The sequence below is a fragment of the Rana temporaria genome, chromosome 4 (genome assembly GCF_905171775.1).
Source record: "Rana temporaria chromosome 4, aRanTem1.1, whole genome shotgun sequence".
NCBI classification, from domain to species: domain Eukaryota; kingdom Metazoa; phylum Chordata; class Amphibia; order Anura; family Ranidae; genus Rana; species Rana temporaria.
Window position 1 is genome coordinate 481,351,635 of NC_053492.1, and position 18,106 is coordinate 481,369,740.

General features: G+C 51.4%; 1 protein-coding gene across 1 annotated transcript in view; it reads left to right on the top strand.

The window, feature by feature from the left end:
• LOC120935802 (cullin-9-like) overlaps nt 1-18,106 on the top strand; it is an 82,487-nt gene that overhangs the window by 47,341 nt on the left and 17,040 nt on the right. Inside the window, exons 23-24 of the mRNA XM_040347864.1 lie at nt 3,884-4,136; nt 16,392-16,519. Coding sequence (XP_040203798.1) covers nt 3,884-4,136; nt 16,392-16,519 — 381 coding nt within the window. The remainder of the gene's footprint in view (nt 1-3,883; nt 4,137-16,391; nt 16,520-18,106) is intronic.

Below are 18,106 nucleotides of genomic sequence, written 5' to 3' on the forward strand. Positions count from 1 at the left end.
GGGGTAGAAGTGTATTCTGGAGGATGGGAGATGGTGGGACGGGATTGAATAGGAGATGGTGGGACGGGATTGGATGGGGGGTGGTGAGATTGGATGGGGGATGGTGGGATGGGATTGAATGGGGGATGGTGGGACGGGATTGGATGGGGGATGGTGGGACAGGATTGGATGGTGTGACGGTATTAGAATGATATCTCCGTCAAAGATTCCCTTCTTCCATAAGAACATCACCCAATATTCCATGAGGAGGAATATTCCTGAGATCGCCCATTAAGCCACACATTAGTCCAGGCTTACTGCTAGAACAAGACAGACTTTAATGGTTTCTTCTCAGCTTTATATACAGTACCAGGCATTAAAGCAACCATGAGATCTCCACCCCCCTAATCACACACTAAGGCTAATTACTACAACATTCTAGACAGGTCGGCACCGGCCTATAATTATCATGTCTAATCACTGCACATTCCTTAATTAATGGCATCAAACAAACCACCTTCACACACTGAGTTTCCTAGGCAGACGTTTCGTCTCCGCATGCCGCTTGACACCTATTCACACCTCTGAGCATCAATAGGTTTTAGACAGTGTTGTCACACAATTAAAGGCCTTTCAAAAGCTAGCCTTATTTAACATATTCACAGTCTTCACAGAGAGATGAGACACACATGAAATCACCTTTTCATCTAACACACAGCATTAAACTAGCAGGGCGAGAATTAGACTGAAGCATATTTGATATTTGCATAAAAGTCCGTCACAATGGCCCCCCTTTTTCTCCCTGCTCCGGCAACTCGGTTGGACCTTCCCTGGTCCAGTAGGGTTGACGGGTTCAGAGCTTTTAGTCCGAGGTTAACTCCGTTTGACGTGACAATCCATCGGCATTCCTGTTTTGCTTGCCTGGGCGATAATGAATCGTAAAGTCATAGGGCTGTAAGGCCAAGCTCCAGCGTAGCAACCGGGCGCTGTCCCCTGAAACCCGGCTAAGCCACGCCAAGGGGTTGTGATCGGTGATGAGAGTGAAAGCCCGGCCATAAAGGTAAGGTGTGAGTTTTTTGAGTGCCCATACCAAGGCCAAACACTCTTTTTCAATGGTGGCGTAACTGACCTCCCTTGGCAACTGCTTCAGACTCAGGTATGCCACCGGGTCGTCAGATCACACGCCGGTTAGTCCCCAAGTCTTTGTGCGATCTGCAGAGTCACCAGCAGTTAGTGTGAAGACGGCGAATGGGTCTGTGCGCCGCCGTCTAGGTGTCCCGCTATGGGAGGGGGCAGGTTATGGCTCTGAAGTGACAATCCCAGGAGATTCATAAAAAAGAAAAAGTTATATTTGTTGAAATGCTGTAGCACTGGTTCTCAGAGTCCGGGGGGGGGTTGGATCAGTGCCCCATAGGGTCAGCCACCCTCTGCTCCCTCCGCAGCCGCCGGTTCTCCTCTTTGAGCTTCTCCATCTCCAGTTCATGGAGCCTGGGGGAGTCGGCCTGCTGTGACCTCAGGCGGTTGTTCTCCTCCTCCATGCGGCTTATGCACTCCTCCAGCTCCATGTACTCACGGATCAGCTCCTGCTTGCTCATGTCCTGCAGGCTCTCCACGTGGTCCTTCATCATCAGGAACTGGGTGGTGGTGTAAGGGGCCACCGGTGGGCCCTTGGCGAACCTCTTGGCCCGCATCTGGGACGCCCGCTGCGACTCCCTCTCCTCCAGTCGCTTCTTCTCCTCACAGGTCAGCTTGTTATACGGCTTCCAGGACCTCTTCTTCTTGGAGGGTGGCCGGCGGTGCCTCTTTCTGCCCAGCTCCCTCCAGGGCCCCTCCGGCTCATGGCTGTCTCTTAATCCCCGGGCGGTTTTTCCGTTACCCATGACCAGCTGACAATGGTGTTCCCTGTTGTCCGTAATAACAGATTTTACCATGAGGGCTTCGTAAGGGGTGCCCAATGGTTCTTCCTGACCCAGCTCCTGGGGATCCCAAGCCGAGTCTACATAATGGGCTGCTGCTGGTGGGCGGTACCCAGGTTGAGACCAATTTGACCTGGTGTTGTCATTCATGGGGCAATTCTGCTTGAAGTGACCCAGCTGTTTGCAACGGAAGCAGCGTTGTTTGTTGTCCTGGCGTGGATAGCGAGGGCTAGATGTCACTGGTCTGTTAGGAGGTTGGTATCTAGCGGCTGGTGGGTGTGAGGGCGCCATTGGTCGTGGAGGTTGTACCTGTGGTGTGACCTGGTTCGTCTTGCGAGTATCCGCATATTCATCCGCCAGCTTAGCGGCCTCTGGTAGGGTCATGGGCCTGCGATCTCTCACCCAGTCTTTGACGTCCGTCTGGATGTGATTGTAAAATTGCTCCAGGAGCATTAGTTGCAAAATGTCCTCTGCGGTGGTGGCCTGGCTGCTGTTAACCCAGTTAGAGGCCGACAGAGATAACTGGCATGCCCATTCCGCATAAGAGTCTTTCGTGGTTTTGCGTGAGTCCCTGAACTTCTGTCGGTAGGACTCTGGGGTTACTGCATAACGAGCCAGGAGCACTTCTTTAACCCGGGCGTAGCTATGGATATCCTGATCTGGCACGGTCCGGAAAGCATCAGAAGGTTTGCCTGACAATATTGCAACCCACTCTCTTCTAGCTATTCGGTGCAGGTTACATTGTCGCTCAAAATCTGCCAGGTAGTTATCAATCTCACAGTCCTTTTCATTAAAAGCGCTAAACGGAATCTTCCTTGCGTCTGCTGTGCTGTAATCACTGTTTGGAGAATGTGCGGCTGCTTGTTGGACTGCTGCCAGTTTTAACTGTAGTTCTGCGTCTCTTATTTGTTTATCCTTCTGTAGTTCTGCGTCTCTTATTTGTTTAGCCTTCTGTAGCTCTGCGTCTCTTATTTGTTTAGCCTCCTTCGCTAACAGGTCCATCACTTTCAGCACCACATCCGCCGTTGGGTACGGACCGAACCATGCTAGCTTCTCTCTCATTACTTTGTTGGCTGGCGATTCCTCCTCCTGAATCACTGGTGTCTCCATCTCTTGTACTGCTGGCGTTGCTGCAACCAAGTTCTCCTGGTCTCGCTCCATTAATTCTGCTATGATGACCCGCTTGGTTTTGTTGCTAGCAATCCTTCCACGAACTTCCAGTAGTTCTTCCAGTGTCTGCTTGGAATCTGGGTGTAAAGGAGAGTAGAAGGGAAAATCCCACTGCTGCCAACCAGTTGTGACGGTATTAGAATGATATCCCCGTCAAAGATTCCCTTCTTCCATAAGAACATCACCCAATATTCCACGAGGAGGAATATTCCTGAGATCGCCCATTAAGCCACACATGAGTCAGAGCTTACTGCTGGAACAAGACAGACTTTAATGGTTTCTTCTCAGCTTTATATACAGTACCAGGCATTAAAGCAACAATGAGATCTCCACCTCCCTAATCACACACTAAGGCTAATTACTACAACATTCTAGACAGGTCGGCACCGGCCTATAATTATCATGTCTAATCACTGCACATTCCTTAATTAATGGCATCAAACAAACCACCTTCACACACTGAGTTTCCTAGGCAGATGTTTCGTCTCCGCATGCCGCTTGACACCTATTCACACCTCTGAGCATCAATAGGTTTTAGACAGTGTTGTCACACAATTAAAGGCCTTTCAAAAGCTAGCCTTATTTAACATATTCACAGTCTTCACAGAGAGATGAGTCACACATGAAATCACCTTTTCATCTAACACACAGCATTAAACTAGCAGGGAGAGAATTAGACTGAAGCATATTTGATATTTGCATAAAAGTCCGTCACAGATGGGTTGTTATGGGAATAGTTGGGAAGGATGGGTTTGGAATGAAGTGTAGGGTTGGGTGTTGCTCTCCCTCTATTTCTTCTGGAATTTGGTTCTTCTCAGGTGACGATGGAGGACGGCGGTGGGACTGATTGGATGGAGGACGGCGGTGGGACGGATTGGATGGAGGACGGCGGTGGGACGGATTGGATGGAGGACGGCGGTGGGACGGAGGACGGGTTCGATGTTGAGGTTTCTCTCCTCTCAGCTCAGTGTTGGCCGTTCTCTGATCACCTCTTTATGTACGACCCACAGAAGTATTTTTCCAGTTCCTTGGCTCTCCCTCTGCTGAGGTTCACCACCTTCTTCAGGAAGTGTAAGTGATGGGAGGACGTGGTTATTCCATTTACCTTCTGAGCAACATGTGGTTTGGTATATATAGAGGGGACTGTGGTCTGGTATATATGGAGGGGGGATGTGGTCTGGTATATATGGAGGGGGGATGTGGTCTGGTATATATGGAGGGGGGATGTGGTCTGGTATATATGGAGGGGGGATGTGGTGTGTTGTATATATGGAGGGGGGATGTGGTGTGTTGTATATAGAGGGCACTGTGGTCTGGTATATATAGAGGGGACTGTGGCCGCCCTTCTGCTTATTGCCTTAGGCTTTAAGCAGAAGCCCACATCCCAGTTCTATAAGAACCGGACTCCCAAGTCTTCCAGTTCTGGAGGCGAATCCTCCTCGCGGTGAAGGGCCCCCCTTACTTGTGCAGACAGGGGGATATCTATTGGCCTTTGTGGCCACCTGGACTCGGGCAGTCACCACGTTGCAGTGTGAGGTCCAGAGACTACAAGCTGTTGCTTCACTGTTTTTTGCCTCCATAATTTTATACACTAAGGGTCTCGATGGAGCTGCAAAATTGGTTTCCTTTGGAAAAGCTGCCGTCTCTGGGGGTCGTCACACCCATCCCTGAGGGGGAGAGGTCTCATGGCTTCAACTGTGAACTGCTTATGGTTCCCAAGCCTGTTGGAGACATCCGGCTTATTCTGGACCTCAAGCGTCTGAACCAGTTCCTGTGGGTGCAGCAATTCAGAATGGAATCCACCCAATTGGCGATTGCTTGGTTTCATCGGGGGGAGATTCCTGGCGTCAGTGGATATCATGGATGCTTTCTGTGACGGGGGGTCCGTGGAACCCTGAATCCCTTGGAAAGGTTGGGAAGCCCTTGGTTCAGCTCCCCATGCACCTCTTATGTCCATCCTGGCACAGGGGGACTGAGAAAATATATCTTGGATTCCTGCAGATGGGACAGTAATATTTCTCCACAATATCTCCCAGGATAGGTGTAAAGACTATTCCTGGTTTGTTTGATTCTGAACTCCACATGTTAGGTGAGAGAGCCGATCACATTGGCCTCTGTACAATGTAGGAGACGGGCCGACTGGAGCTCCTGCTATTGTGAGAAGGTGTCCTGTGTTTATACTTATGATAATGTATCATCTACTGTGTGAAGCTCAGTGACAAGTCTGACCTGTAGTGACATCCTGATTTATCATAACTATGCCCAGGAGGGGCACCGAGTCACATCGGCTGCTTTAAGGGATTAGTTAATTAGCTCATGTTAATTGATGTTTCTGGTTACAGGTGTATTGTTAGAGTAATATGAGCAGGAGGGGGAACCTCCTCTTCTACTGTATATAAGACTTGTATTCTGCTTCTAATAAACAGTCCATGTTCAGCAATCACACGAGTCTCGTCTTGTTTTGTTGTTGTCAGCGGTTGGAATATCTGAAGAAGCGGAATATGACGAAGCACTCAAGCTGAGTGTGGGACGTTTCCTTACACTTTCCATCATGTCCTGATTTTCTAGTCTCTGTGGTTCGCAGTAAAGGACCACTAGCAGTTTGTAGGGTTGCTGTTCATTCTTTCAGCCTACTTCTCAGGGAGCAATGGGCACAGACCTGCACATGGTTTAGGGCCTAGAATGGTTCTGAGCCGTCGGTCTTTGTTCAGACACAATGGGCTAGATTCACATAGATTAGAGGATCTTTAGATCCGCGTGATCTATGTGATTTAAGATCCGCCGCCGTAAGTTTGAGAGGCAAGTGGGTAATTCACAAAACACTTACCTCCAAACTTGCGTCGGCGGATCGTAAATTCCCCGGCGGAATTCAAATTCCGCGGCTAGGGGGAGTGTACTATTTAAATCAGGCGCGTCCCCGCGCCGATTTAAGTGCGCATGCGGCGTCCACGATTTTTCCCGGCGTGCATTGCTCCCACTGACGTCGCTAGGACGTCAGTGGTTTCGGCGTGAGCGTAACTTGCGGCGAGCGGGTTAGAGAATCGGCGTACGCAAACTACGTAAAAAAAACTAAAATCGACGCGGGAACGACGGCTATACTTAACCTTGGCTGCGCCTCATAGAAGCGGGGGTAAGTATACGCCGGGAAAACCGCTACGTAAACGTAACAACACTGCGTCGGGTCCGCGTACGTTCGTGAATTTGCGTATCGTGGTCCTAGACACTGCACAGGTCTCCAGAGTCTCTGAGGTCCCTCGATTTGTGTCTCCATGGGAGTGCTGAGAGGTTGTAGCCACCTGTGAGGTGGTTCCAGATGCCCAGCTTCACTCTAAAGCTCTACATCCTATCAGTATGGAGTCCCTGGATCTGCCGGTGCATCTGACTTCCAAGACCAGGCTAGTTCTGGAACGGTGGATTTCCACACAGATGCTGGGAAATCCTTCCAATGACTTGGAAGGTTTTCACAATGGATGCCATTGTGTCGGGCTGAGGAGGTGTTTTTGAGGAACCCCTAGGTTCGGGGAACATGGTGGTCAGAGGAGCAAAGAGGATCAACATCCTAGAACTTCTGCCAATTCAGGGTGTGGCCGGACAGCACCACAGCGTCCATCAAGAATTTGCACCGCTTAGGAAGAAGCAGAACTGATCTCGTCTCGGGCAGAACTTCAGGCCCTCTATACATTCCTGGGGTGGATTTTCTCTGGGCCCATCACCTGGAGGTGTTCACAGTGATCTGCTGTGGGGAAAGCCAGATATGGATCTATTGGTGTCCTGGGTTGTGTCCCCGATCGGGGATGGATGCGCCGGTGACTCCTTGAGATCAGTTCTCCCTGAGCTGAGCCTCTTTGCCACTTCAGCTTCTTCATCTACTGATGTCCCGGATAAAGATGGAAGACATTCTGGTGATTTCTTGGCCAAGAAGAATGTGGTATGTGGACATCTCTTGGCAGATGAGCCATGGAACTTCCAGACCTCAGGGTCCGTTCTACCAATCCTGCTTTATGGCTGCTGGCATTGTTGCCGATGAACGTTGAAGCCCTTGTGGTGAGGATCGGGCATATTGTGGCCTCCAGGAAGGTCAACCATTGTACATGGAAGGTTTCACCCCCGATGGTATGCTGAGGGGCGCCTTTTGGCCCTTCTCCAGTGTGGTGTGGAGACGTCTCGGGGCAGGTCTATGTTTTTACCATTCTGTTTTATAGACCTGTGATGAACCCTCGTCCTCAAACCGGACTATGTCCGCCGTCAATGCTTCCTCTGTCCAGAACCAGCCCCGTCCAAAACTCTCCAGCCCCCCCAGTCACCAGCCGCAACACGGTGTAGAGTGAACAGCCACAACAAACTGATTTATTATCACACATGGACACAACAGATAAATAACTCAGAGACACCCCCCCCCACCCTTGGAAAACAGGGCGGGTTAAACTGTCCAATGACAATGGACACACAGGTCAGATGGGTTCAAACTTCTCATCAGTAAACAGTCTTATCAGCAGGGGGGTTGCTGGAGGAATCCCCTCTCCCTCTTTCCTCACAGCACCACACTCACACATCCCATAATAGTTGAGGCTTCAGACACCACAATAGACAATAGAATACAGTCACACCCCAAACCATCCCAGCAAAGAGTCCACAACACAATATACAGTTGTATTCAAAATTATTCAACCCCCACTGAAATTGATTGTTTTGGCCAGTTTGACATTGATTTTGATCATTCAGTCATCCTGCTTACAATTAAATTAAAGAGGCACGTGTAGGTCAGACAAATATAACATAACATTTATAATGAAATAACCACAAATGTCTTTTCTGTGCTCACATCATTATCAGTTTTATTCAACCCCCAAGTGACATTCAATCTTAGTACTTAGTACAACATCCTTTTACAGTTATAACAGCTTTTAAACGTGAAGCATAGCTTGACACAAGTGTCTTGCAGCGATCTACGGGTATCTTCGCCCATTCGTCATGGGCAAAAGCCTCCAGTTCAGTCACATTCTTAGGCTTGCGCACTGCAACTGCTTTCTTTAAGTCCCACCAAAGGTTCTCAATCGGATTTAAGTCTGGTGACTGCGATGGCCACTCCAAAATGTTCCAGCCTTTAATCTGCAACCATGCTCTAGTGGACTTGGAGGTATGCTTGGGATCATTGTCCTGTTGAAAGGTCCAACGTCTCCCAAGCAGGGCCGGATTAACAATGGGGCTGATGGAGCTGCAGCTCCAGGCCCCTTTCTCAAGATAGGCCCATTTGCCCAAAAAAAAAAAAAAAAAAATATTTTTTTATTTTTTTTTAGATTTTTTTTTTTTTTAAGATCGAATTTGGGGGGTTGTAGCTCGATGACCAGAGGTCACAGAAACCCCACATTTGGGGGTAGGCATGGGAAGAGCTACCCCACAACTGGTTAAAATATGGGGCGGCTATCATTTATGGTTCCGGAGATACGGGCCTGCTTGCACAGCCTGTCAGAAGCTACATTCAGAGCGGCCAATATAAATACAAGCTGACACACTACAGCAGACTGATAGGATCACAGTTCTTATAATAATTATTTGTATATTACTCATGGTAATTAACCCCTTGCCACCCAGGCCAATTCTGACACTTCTCTACTACATGTAAAAATCATCATTTGTTTTTTGCTAGAAAATGACTCTATGGTGGTCTTTGCACTTTTTATGTTGCACGGTGTAGAGCTGCACGATTCTGGCTAAAATGAGAATTGCAATTTTTTTGCTTAGAAGATAGATGACGATTCTCTCACGATTGTTGCGGCGTAACATCATCTTTCACATTAAAACAAAAAAAAAAAAAAAATGGGCTAACTTCACTGTTTTGTTTTTATGGTTTTTATTATTCATTGAAGTGGGAAAATGCAGTGTGACATAAAATATTGCAGCAATAGCCATTGTATTCCCTAGAGTCTCTGATAATATATATATAATGTTTGGCAGTTCCAAGTAATTTTCTAGCAAATAATATTGCTTTCTAACTTAAGAAACAAGTGTTGGACTTTAAGTGGTTAAATTTAGTTACAATGTTAGTTAGTTACAATGTTTCATTTTGTTTACAAACTTCGCAGACTGCCCAGATTTGTTCTTACACACAGAAGTGTATCCCTTTGATCTAAGAAGGAAGTGTCAGTTACAATGTTTCCTGTTAAAAACTTGGCAGACTGCCCAGATATTTTCTTTTGACAGCTGAAAGTCTCTCCACTTGTTATATGAAAGAATCAGCAAACTGTGCATTGGAGATCGTCAGGGGGGTTGAATCGAGATCACGATTTTTTTAACGATTAATTGTGCAGCTCTAGCACGGTATTTGCGCAGCAATTTTTCAAACATGTTTTTTTGGAAAAAAATGTTTCATTCATTAAAAAAACAGTTAGTTAGTTAAGTTAGCACAATTTTTTTTGGTATCCTAAGCGATGCTTTACATTTTTTTAGGTTACATGTTTAGAGTTACAGAGGAGGTCTAGTACTAGAATTATTGTTCTCGCTCTAACGATCGTGGCGTATGTAACCTGTGTGTATCTGGCTCTGATACTACCAGTGCCTACCCAGCCACTGACTAGTATATCTCCCCAGCCTGTCCCCACACACCCTCTCACCTGTCCCCACACACCCTCTCTCCTGCTGACTAGTATCTCTCCCCAGCCTGTCCCCACACACCCTCTCACCTGCTGACCTGTGGATGGGGGAATCACTCCTGCAGTGTTATTGTGTTCTGCCAGTGCGTACAATGATCAGTGTTGCTTACTATAGCTGGCAGCACTGATTGTTTTAAGAAAAAAAAAACATGCTGATTGTACAGTACTCAAGTTGATTAATAGATTGACTTGTGTAAAACCAGCTAGCCCATACATAGATTGACTATGGCTGGTCTCTGCATAATTGGCGTAATTTCAATCCATGTATGACCCGCTTAACCACTACGCAGTCCCTAAATATCCTTCCACTTCTGTACATAGTGCTCACTGTCATACTCTCCACACTTCTCTCCTATACATAGTGCCCACTGTCATACCCTCCACACTCCTCTCCTATACATAGCGCCCACTGTCATACCCTTCACACTCCTCTCCTGTACATAGTGCCTGCTGTCATACACTTCTCTCCTGTACTTAGTGCCCACTGTCGCACCCTCCACACTCCTCTCCTGTACATACTGCTCACTGTCATACCCTCCACACTCCTCTCCTATACATAGTGCCCACTGTCATACCCTCCACACTCCTCTCCTATACATAGTGTTCACTGTCATACCCTCCACACTCCTCTCCTGTACATACTGCCCACTGTCATACCCTCCACACTCCTCTCCTGTACATACTGCCCCATCATACCCTCCACACTTCTCTCTGGTACGTACTACCCTCTGTCATACCCCCTCACTCTTCCTGTACATACTGCCCATTGTCATACCCTTCACACTCCTCTCCTGTACATAGTGCTTTTTTCCATACCCTTTGTACTCCTCTCCTGTACATAGTGCCCACTGTTAGACCCTCCACATTCCTCTCCCTCACCTGCACATACTTCCACTTATATACCGTCCATACTCCTCCCCTATGTCGCTTAACCACAAAAACAGTTCTTTAAAATTATACTGAATATCCTCAATGTTACCAGCTCTAGAATGGACACACTTTTGTTAGTTCAACTAAAGGAAATATCAGTTCTCATATTTGTTCTGCCCCATTATTAGTACTCATTTAATTTTGTGATTACTACTATGATGTATAGAGGAACATCGGGGATCTCAGCTACTCTAAATATAGCACTTATATAAAAAAGTGGCCCTGAAAATATTTTTTAAATGTTGGCAACTGTGCACTTAGGCACTGCCCAAGGGCCACTAGGTCAGTAGGGGGCCCCATGAGAGGCTCCTGGGATCCTGTGATATTAAAGCGGTAGTAAACTTTCCTGACATTACTACTTTTTAGAGGCCCTGGGGTAGGTTATGCCACAACGTACAAGTATGCACAGCATATTAGCACATTAGTGTACACTTCAATTTTCAGACTGAGCCCTCCAGTGCTGCGATGAATCAGGCGGGGCCTGGACACTTCCATCTTCACCCATTCTTCCTTCAGGGTTCTGTGCCTTTGGTCACTTGCCTTGGCTGGGCTGCGTTCATGTCATTCCCACGCATTTATTTATTATTTATTACACCCCATTCACACCTCCTCGACAAAATGCCAGACGCTGTCCGCTCGTGCCGCTGGAGGGGAGAATTCCCATTGCTGTCTATGAGATGGTTCACATCTCATAGACGCCGTACACCTGCGGCATGAAAAAAAGTCCCGGACCCTTTTTTTTAGGCGGTATTGGCGTTCGGCCATACAAAGCAATAGGAAGGATTTGTAAAAAAAAAGTTACACTATTCGCGGCAAAATACGCCACGTACGCGGCGTTACTTGTCGCGGAGGTGTGAATGCAGCCTAAAAGGCCCCACCAAAATCCTCAGCACCAGGCCCATGATGTTCTTAATCTGGTCCTGCTCCCAAGCCTCAGGTTTGTGATGGACTGCATCACATTGTCATCCAATATCTCCTGGTACTGAAGAGAATTCATGGTACCTTGCACACGCTGAAGCTTCCCTGTACCTGCTGAAGCAAAACAGCCCCAAAGCATAATTGACCCCCCGCCATGCTTCACAGTAGGCAAGGTGTTCTTTTCATCATAGGCCTTGTTCTTCCTCCTCCAAACATAGCGTTGATCCATGGGCCCAAACACTTCTAATTTTGTTTCATCAGTCCACAGAACACAATCCCAAAACTTCTGTGGTTTGTCCACATGACTTTTGGCATACTGCAGTCGACTCTTCTTATTCTTTGGAGACAGCAAGGGGGTGCGCCTGGGAGTTCTGGCATGGAGGCCTTCATTACGCAGTGTGCGCCGTATTGTCTGAGCAGAAACTTCAGTACCCACATCTGACAAATCTTTTCTCAGTTCCTCAGCAGTCACACGGGGACTTTTCTCCACTCTACGCTTCAGGTAGCGCACAGCAGTCAAAGTCAGCATCTTCTTTCTGCCACGAACAGGTAGCCTTTTTAACAGTGCCCTTTGCCTTGAATTTGCGAATGATGCTTCCTATGGTGTCTTTTGGTATGTTTAACATCTTTGCAATCTTCTTATAGCCATTGGCCTTCCTGTGAAGAGTAATCACCTCTTCTCTTGTCTTCCTGGACCATTCTCTTGACTTCACCATGTTTGTAACCACACCACACCATGTCTAAAAGGAGCTGAGTATCACAGTCATTTTAAAGCTGCCTAATTGGTGCTTATTAGGCTTTATTGCTGCTCCCTGACATCCGCAGGTGTTTTCAATACCTGATTGAATACACTTCAATGAACCTCTGTTATTCAGAGTGGTAGTCTTTAAGGGGTTGAATAATTGTGTAAATGAAGAATTCACAAAAGAAACATTTACTTCTGTATTACAAAACCAATTGATGTCATTTTAGTTGCATATGGTTCTTTAAGAAGTCCTTGTAGGATTTCATTCTGAATACAATTACAAATGTACACTAAATTCCCTAAAACCCTTTACAGCATTGGGGGGTTGAATAATTTTGAACACAACTGTATATACAGCATTGAGTGTGACTAGTACAGATCATAGTGGGGTCCTCAGTCCCCCCATTAGAGACACGGGGGGATCTACACATAAGAAGGACCGGGGGAGCTGGACAAGGAGCCTCCAGAGCTCTCCAAGGTGAGCCCCACAAACCCCCCACCCAAAGTGACCCCCGTCACAGCCCCCCACCCAAAGTGACTCCCGTCACAGCCCCCCACCCAAAATGACCCCCGTCACAGCCCCCCACCCAAAGTGACCCCCGTCACAGCCCCCCACCCAAAGTGACTCCCGTCACAGCCCCCCACCCAAAGTGACTCCCGTCACAGCCCCCCACCCAAAGTGACTCCCGTCACAGCCCCCCACCCAAAGTGACTCCCGTCACAGCCCCCCACCGAAAGTGACTCCCGTCACAGCCCCCCACCGAAAGTGACTCCCGTCACGAGACCTATTGTGTCTTTCTGTGATAAAGGCATTTGTGGAGGGTGTCATGCGGATTGTCTGCCTATGCAGCCCCCCCCCCTTGTCTCCATGGGAACATTTGGTCTTGTCTTTTCCTTTGGAGCCAATCCAAGCGATTCCATTGTTGCTTCTTGTGAAACGTCTTTTGTTGTCATTATTTTGGGATCAGAGAGTCCGAGTTGTCTGCTTTCCTGTAAAGAACCCTTCCCGATTTTTCACCAGAATGAGGCGTGTTGAAGATTATTGTCCTCATCCCACCTGAATCCTGTGTCGCCATCCTTCTTCCCTCATCCTAAAGAGAAGGTCTCTATGGACGATGAGCCGTGTGAGTTTATGGCCTTCCTTCTCCAGTCCGATTCCCTCCTCATTCTGTCTGAAGAGTCTCAGGAGGGTTCTGCTATTTCTCTGTGGATCCTCATATCAGGGACAAGGTTCCTCCTTTCCCAGTCAGGACCCCTCCCACGAGGACAAGGTTCCTCCTTTCCCAGTCAGGACCCCTCCCACGAGGACAAGGTTCCTCCTTTCCCAGTCAGGACTCCTCCCACGAGGACAAGGTTCCTCCTTTCCCAGTCAGGACCCCTCCCACGAGGACAAGGTTCCTCCTTTCCCAGTCAGGACCCCTCCCACAAGGACAAGGTTCCTCCTTTCCCAGTCAGGGCCCCTCCCACGAGGACAAGGTTCCTCCTTTCCCAGTCAGGACCCCTCCCACGAGGACAAGGTTCCTCCTTTCCCAGTCAGGACCCCTCCCACGAGGACAAGGTTCCTCCTTTCCCAGTCAGGACCCCTCCCACAAGGACAAGGTTCCTCCTTTCCCAGTCAGGACCCCTCCCACAAGGACAAGGTTCCTCCTTTCCCAGTCAGGACCCCTCCCACGAGGACAAGGTTCCTCCTTTCCCAGTCAGGACCCCTCCCACAAGGACAAGGTTCCTCCTTTCCCAGTCAGGACCCCTCCCACGAGGACAAGGTTCCTCCTTTCCCAGTCAGGACCCCTCCCACGAGGACAAGGTTCCTCCTTTCCCAGTCAGGACCCCTCCCACAAGGACAAGGTTCCTCCTTTCCCAGTCAGGACCCCTCCCACAAGGACAAGGTTCCTCCTTTCCCAGTCAGGACCCCTCCCACGAGGACAAGGTTCCTCCTTTCCCAGTCAGGACCCCTCCCACGAGGACAAGGTTCCTCCTTTCCCAGTCAGGGCCCCTCCCACGAGGACAAGGTTCCTCCTTTCCCAGTCAGGACCCCTCCCACAAGGACAAGGTTCCTCCTTTCCCAGTCAGGACCCCTCCCACGAGGACAAGGTTCCTCCTTTCCCAGTCAGGACCCCTCCCACGAGGACAAGGTTCCTCCTTTCCCAGTCAGGGCCCCTCCCACGAGGACAAGGTTCCTCCTTTCCCAGTCAGGACCCCTCCCACAAGGACAAGGTTCCTCCTTTCCCAGTCAGGACTCCTCCCACGAGGACAAGGCTCCTCCTTTCCCAGTCAGGACTCCTCCCACGAGGACAAGGTTCCTCCTTTTCCAGTTAGGACTCCTCCCACGAGGACAAGGTTCCTTCTTTCCCAGTTAGGACTCCTCCCACGAGGACAAGGTTCCTCCTTTCCCAGTCAGGACTCATCCCACGAGGACAAGGTTCCTCCTTTCCCAGTCAGGACTCCTCCCACGAGGACAAGGTTCCTCCTTTCCCAGTCAGGACCCCTCCCACAAGGACAAGGTTCCTCCTTTCCCAGTCAGGACTCCTCCCACGAGGACAAGGTTCCTCCTTTCCCAGTCAGGGCCCCTCCCACGAGGACAAGGTTCCTCCTTTCCCAGTCAGGACCCCTCCCACAAGGACAAGGTTCCTCCTTTCCCAGTCAGGACCCCTCCCACGAGGACAAGGTTCCTCCTTTCCCAGTCAGGACCCCTCCCACAAGGACAAGGTTCCTCCTTTCCCAGTCAGGGCCCCTCCCACGAGGACAAGGTTCCTCCTTTCCCAGTCAGGACCCCTCCCACAAGGACAAGGTTCCTCCTTTCCCAGTCAGGACTCCTCCCACGAGGACAAGGCTCCTCCTTTCCCAGTCAGGACTCCTCCCACGAGGACAAGGTTCCTCCTTTCCCAGTTAGGACTCCTCCCACGAGGACAAGGTTCCTTCTTTCCCAGTTAGGACTCCTCCCACGAGGACAAGGTTCCTCCTTTCCCAGTCAGGACTCATCCCACGAGGACAAGGTTCCTCCTTTCCCAGTCAGGACTCCTCCCACGAGGACAAGGTTCCTCCTTTCCCAGTCAGGACCCCTCCCACAAGGACAAGGTTCCTCCTTTCCCAGTCAGGACTCCTCCCACGAGGACAAGGTTCCTCCTTTCCCAGTCAGGACTCCTCCCACGAGGACAAGGTTCCTCCTTTCCCAGTCAGGACCCCTCCCACAAGGACAAGGTTCCTCCTTTCCCAGTCAGGACTCCTCCCATGAGGACAAGGTTCCTCCTTTTCCAGTCAGGACCCCTCCCACAAGGACAAGGTTCCTCCTTTCCCAGTCAGGACTCCTCCCACGAGGACAAGGTTTCTCCTTTCCCAGTCAGGACTCCTCCCACGAGGACTTCTCATGCCTCCTGGTCTCCTCACACCCGGTAGATGATCATCGTACCTCTGAGGAGCCACTTTGGGGTTAAAGGCCCTGCAGGCGGCTTTGTACTGAGGGCCCCTATTCTGGGACGTCCCCGGTAGCCGTGACCATGAACTCCTCTGGGTCCTGTGATGTTCCTGGAGTGAGTTGGGTGACAGCGGCGCCCCCCCTGTATCTTCTGGTCGTCCCTTTTACTGCATGATGTGCGATTCTCCTGTAGGTGGCGGCATAACCCTCCGAATTGGAACTCCTCCTCTTATGTCGCTTTCTGGATTTTACTGGTCAGTCAGGAATCTTATTGGTGAATCCAAGCAGTGAGCCGGCATCGGCCTTTTACAGTCCCTGTACAGCAGGGCTCAGAAAGGGGGTGGGAGAAGCGGCACAAGGAGCCAATAAGGTGAGAGGGCAGAGTGAGGAAGGGATGAGCCAATCCGTTTGCTCCTTCTTCTTGTCCCTAAACAAGGTGAGAAGACCTGTAAGTGAAAATGTAACTGCAGCGGAAAACCAATCAGGCGTGGTGTCCGGCTAGACAGAGCTATGCTGTGTGACAGAGCTGTGTAAATCTCAGGGTTGGATGGACAGAGGTACAAATGCTTTGCTAGGGGAAATATTTGTGTATTGAGGTTGGCGTTATGAAGCGGCGGAATGTCGGCACCACGCGAGGTGCGGATAATAATGGCGGCTTCTGTGTTCTGCAGGTCCGGCTCTTCCAGGCTCCTCCCTGCACTGGACGTGGTTGGGGAAGGCGGAGTTGCGGTATGGCGACCTCACCCTCCGGGTCTCCACCCTCCAGATGTTCATATTGCTGAACTTCAACCAGCAGGAGGTGAGCGGCGGCGGCGGAGACAACCAATTGGGGTTCATCTGTGGCATGTTATTGGTAGCCACGGACAAGGGCTCCCCTCCCCCACACAGTCCTTAATTAGCCCTCCCAGGATGTCCTCTGACCCCCCTCCCCAGGCTGTCCTCTGCCCCCCCTCCCCAGGATGTCCTCTGCCCCCCCTCCCCAGCCTGTCCTCTGCCCCCCCTCCCCAGGATGTCCTCCCCCCCCTCCCCAGGATGTCCTCTGGCCCCCTCCACAGACGGTCCTCTGCCACCCCTCCACAGGATGTCCTCCCCCCCCCTCCCCAGGATGTCCTCTGCCCCCCTCCACAGGCGGTCCTCTGCCCCCCCTCCACAGACGGTCCTCTGCCACCCCTCCACAGGATGTCCTCTGCCCCCCCTCCCCAGGATGTCCTCTGCCCCCCCTCCCCAGGATGTCCTCTGCCCCCCCCCTCCCCAGGATGTCCTCTGCCCCCCCCCCCCAGGATGTCCTCTGCCCCCCCCTCCCCAGGATGTTCTCTGCCCCCCTCCCCAGGCGGTCCTCTGCCCCCCTCCACAGGCTGTCCTCTGCCCCCCCTCCCCAGGATGTCCTCCCCCCCCTCCCCAGGATGTCCTCCCCCCCCCTCCCCAGGATGTCCTCTGCCCCCCTCCACAGGCGGTCCTCTGCCCCCCCTCCACAGACGGTCCTCTGCCACCCCTCCACAGGATGTCCTCTGCCCCCCCCCCCAGGATGTCCTCTGCCCCCCCTCCCCAGGATGTCCTCTGCCCCCCCCCCCTCCCCAGGATGTCCTCTGCCCCCCCTCCCCAGGATGTCCTCTGCCCCCCCCTCCCCAGGATGTCCTCTGCCCCCCTCCCCAGGATGTCCTCTGCCCCCCCTCCCCAGCCTGTCCTCTGCCCCCCCTCCCCAGGATGTCCTCTGACCCCCCTCCCCAGGCTGTCCTCTGCCCCCCCTCCCCAGGATGTCCTCTGCCCCCCCTCCCCAGCCTGTCCTCTGCCCCCCCTCCCCAGGATGTCCTCCCCCCCCTCCCCAGGATGTCCTCTGGCCCCCTCCACAGACGGTCCTCTGCCACCCCTCCACAGGATGTCCTCCCCCCCCCTCCCCAGGATGTCCTCTGCCCCCCTCCACAGGCGGTCCTCTGCCCCCCCTCCACAGACGGTCCTCTGCCACCCCTCCACAGGATGTCCTCTGCCCCCCCTCCCCAGGATGTCCTCTGCCCCCCCTCCCCAGGATGTCCTCTGCCCCCCCCCTCCCCAGGATGTCCTCTGCCCCCCCTCCCCAGGATGTCCTCTGCCCCCCCCTCCCCAGGATGTTCTCTGCCCCCCTCCCCAGGCGGTCCTCTGCCCCCCCTCCACAGGCTGTCCTCTGCCCCCCCTCCCCAGGATGTCCTCCCCCCCCTCCCCAGGATGTCCTCCCCCCCCCTCCCCAGGATGTCCTCTGCCCCCCTCCACAGGCGGTCCTCTGCCCCCCCTCCACAGACGGTCCTCTGCCCCCCCTCCACAGGATGTCCTCTGCCCCCCCTCCCAGGATGTCCTCTGCCCCCCCTCCCCAGGATGTCCTCTGCCCCCCCCCCTCCCCAGGATGTCCTCTGCC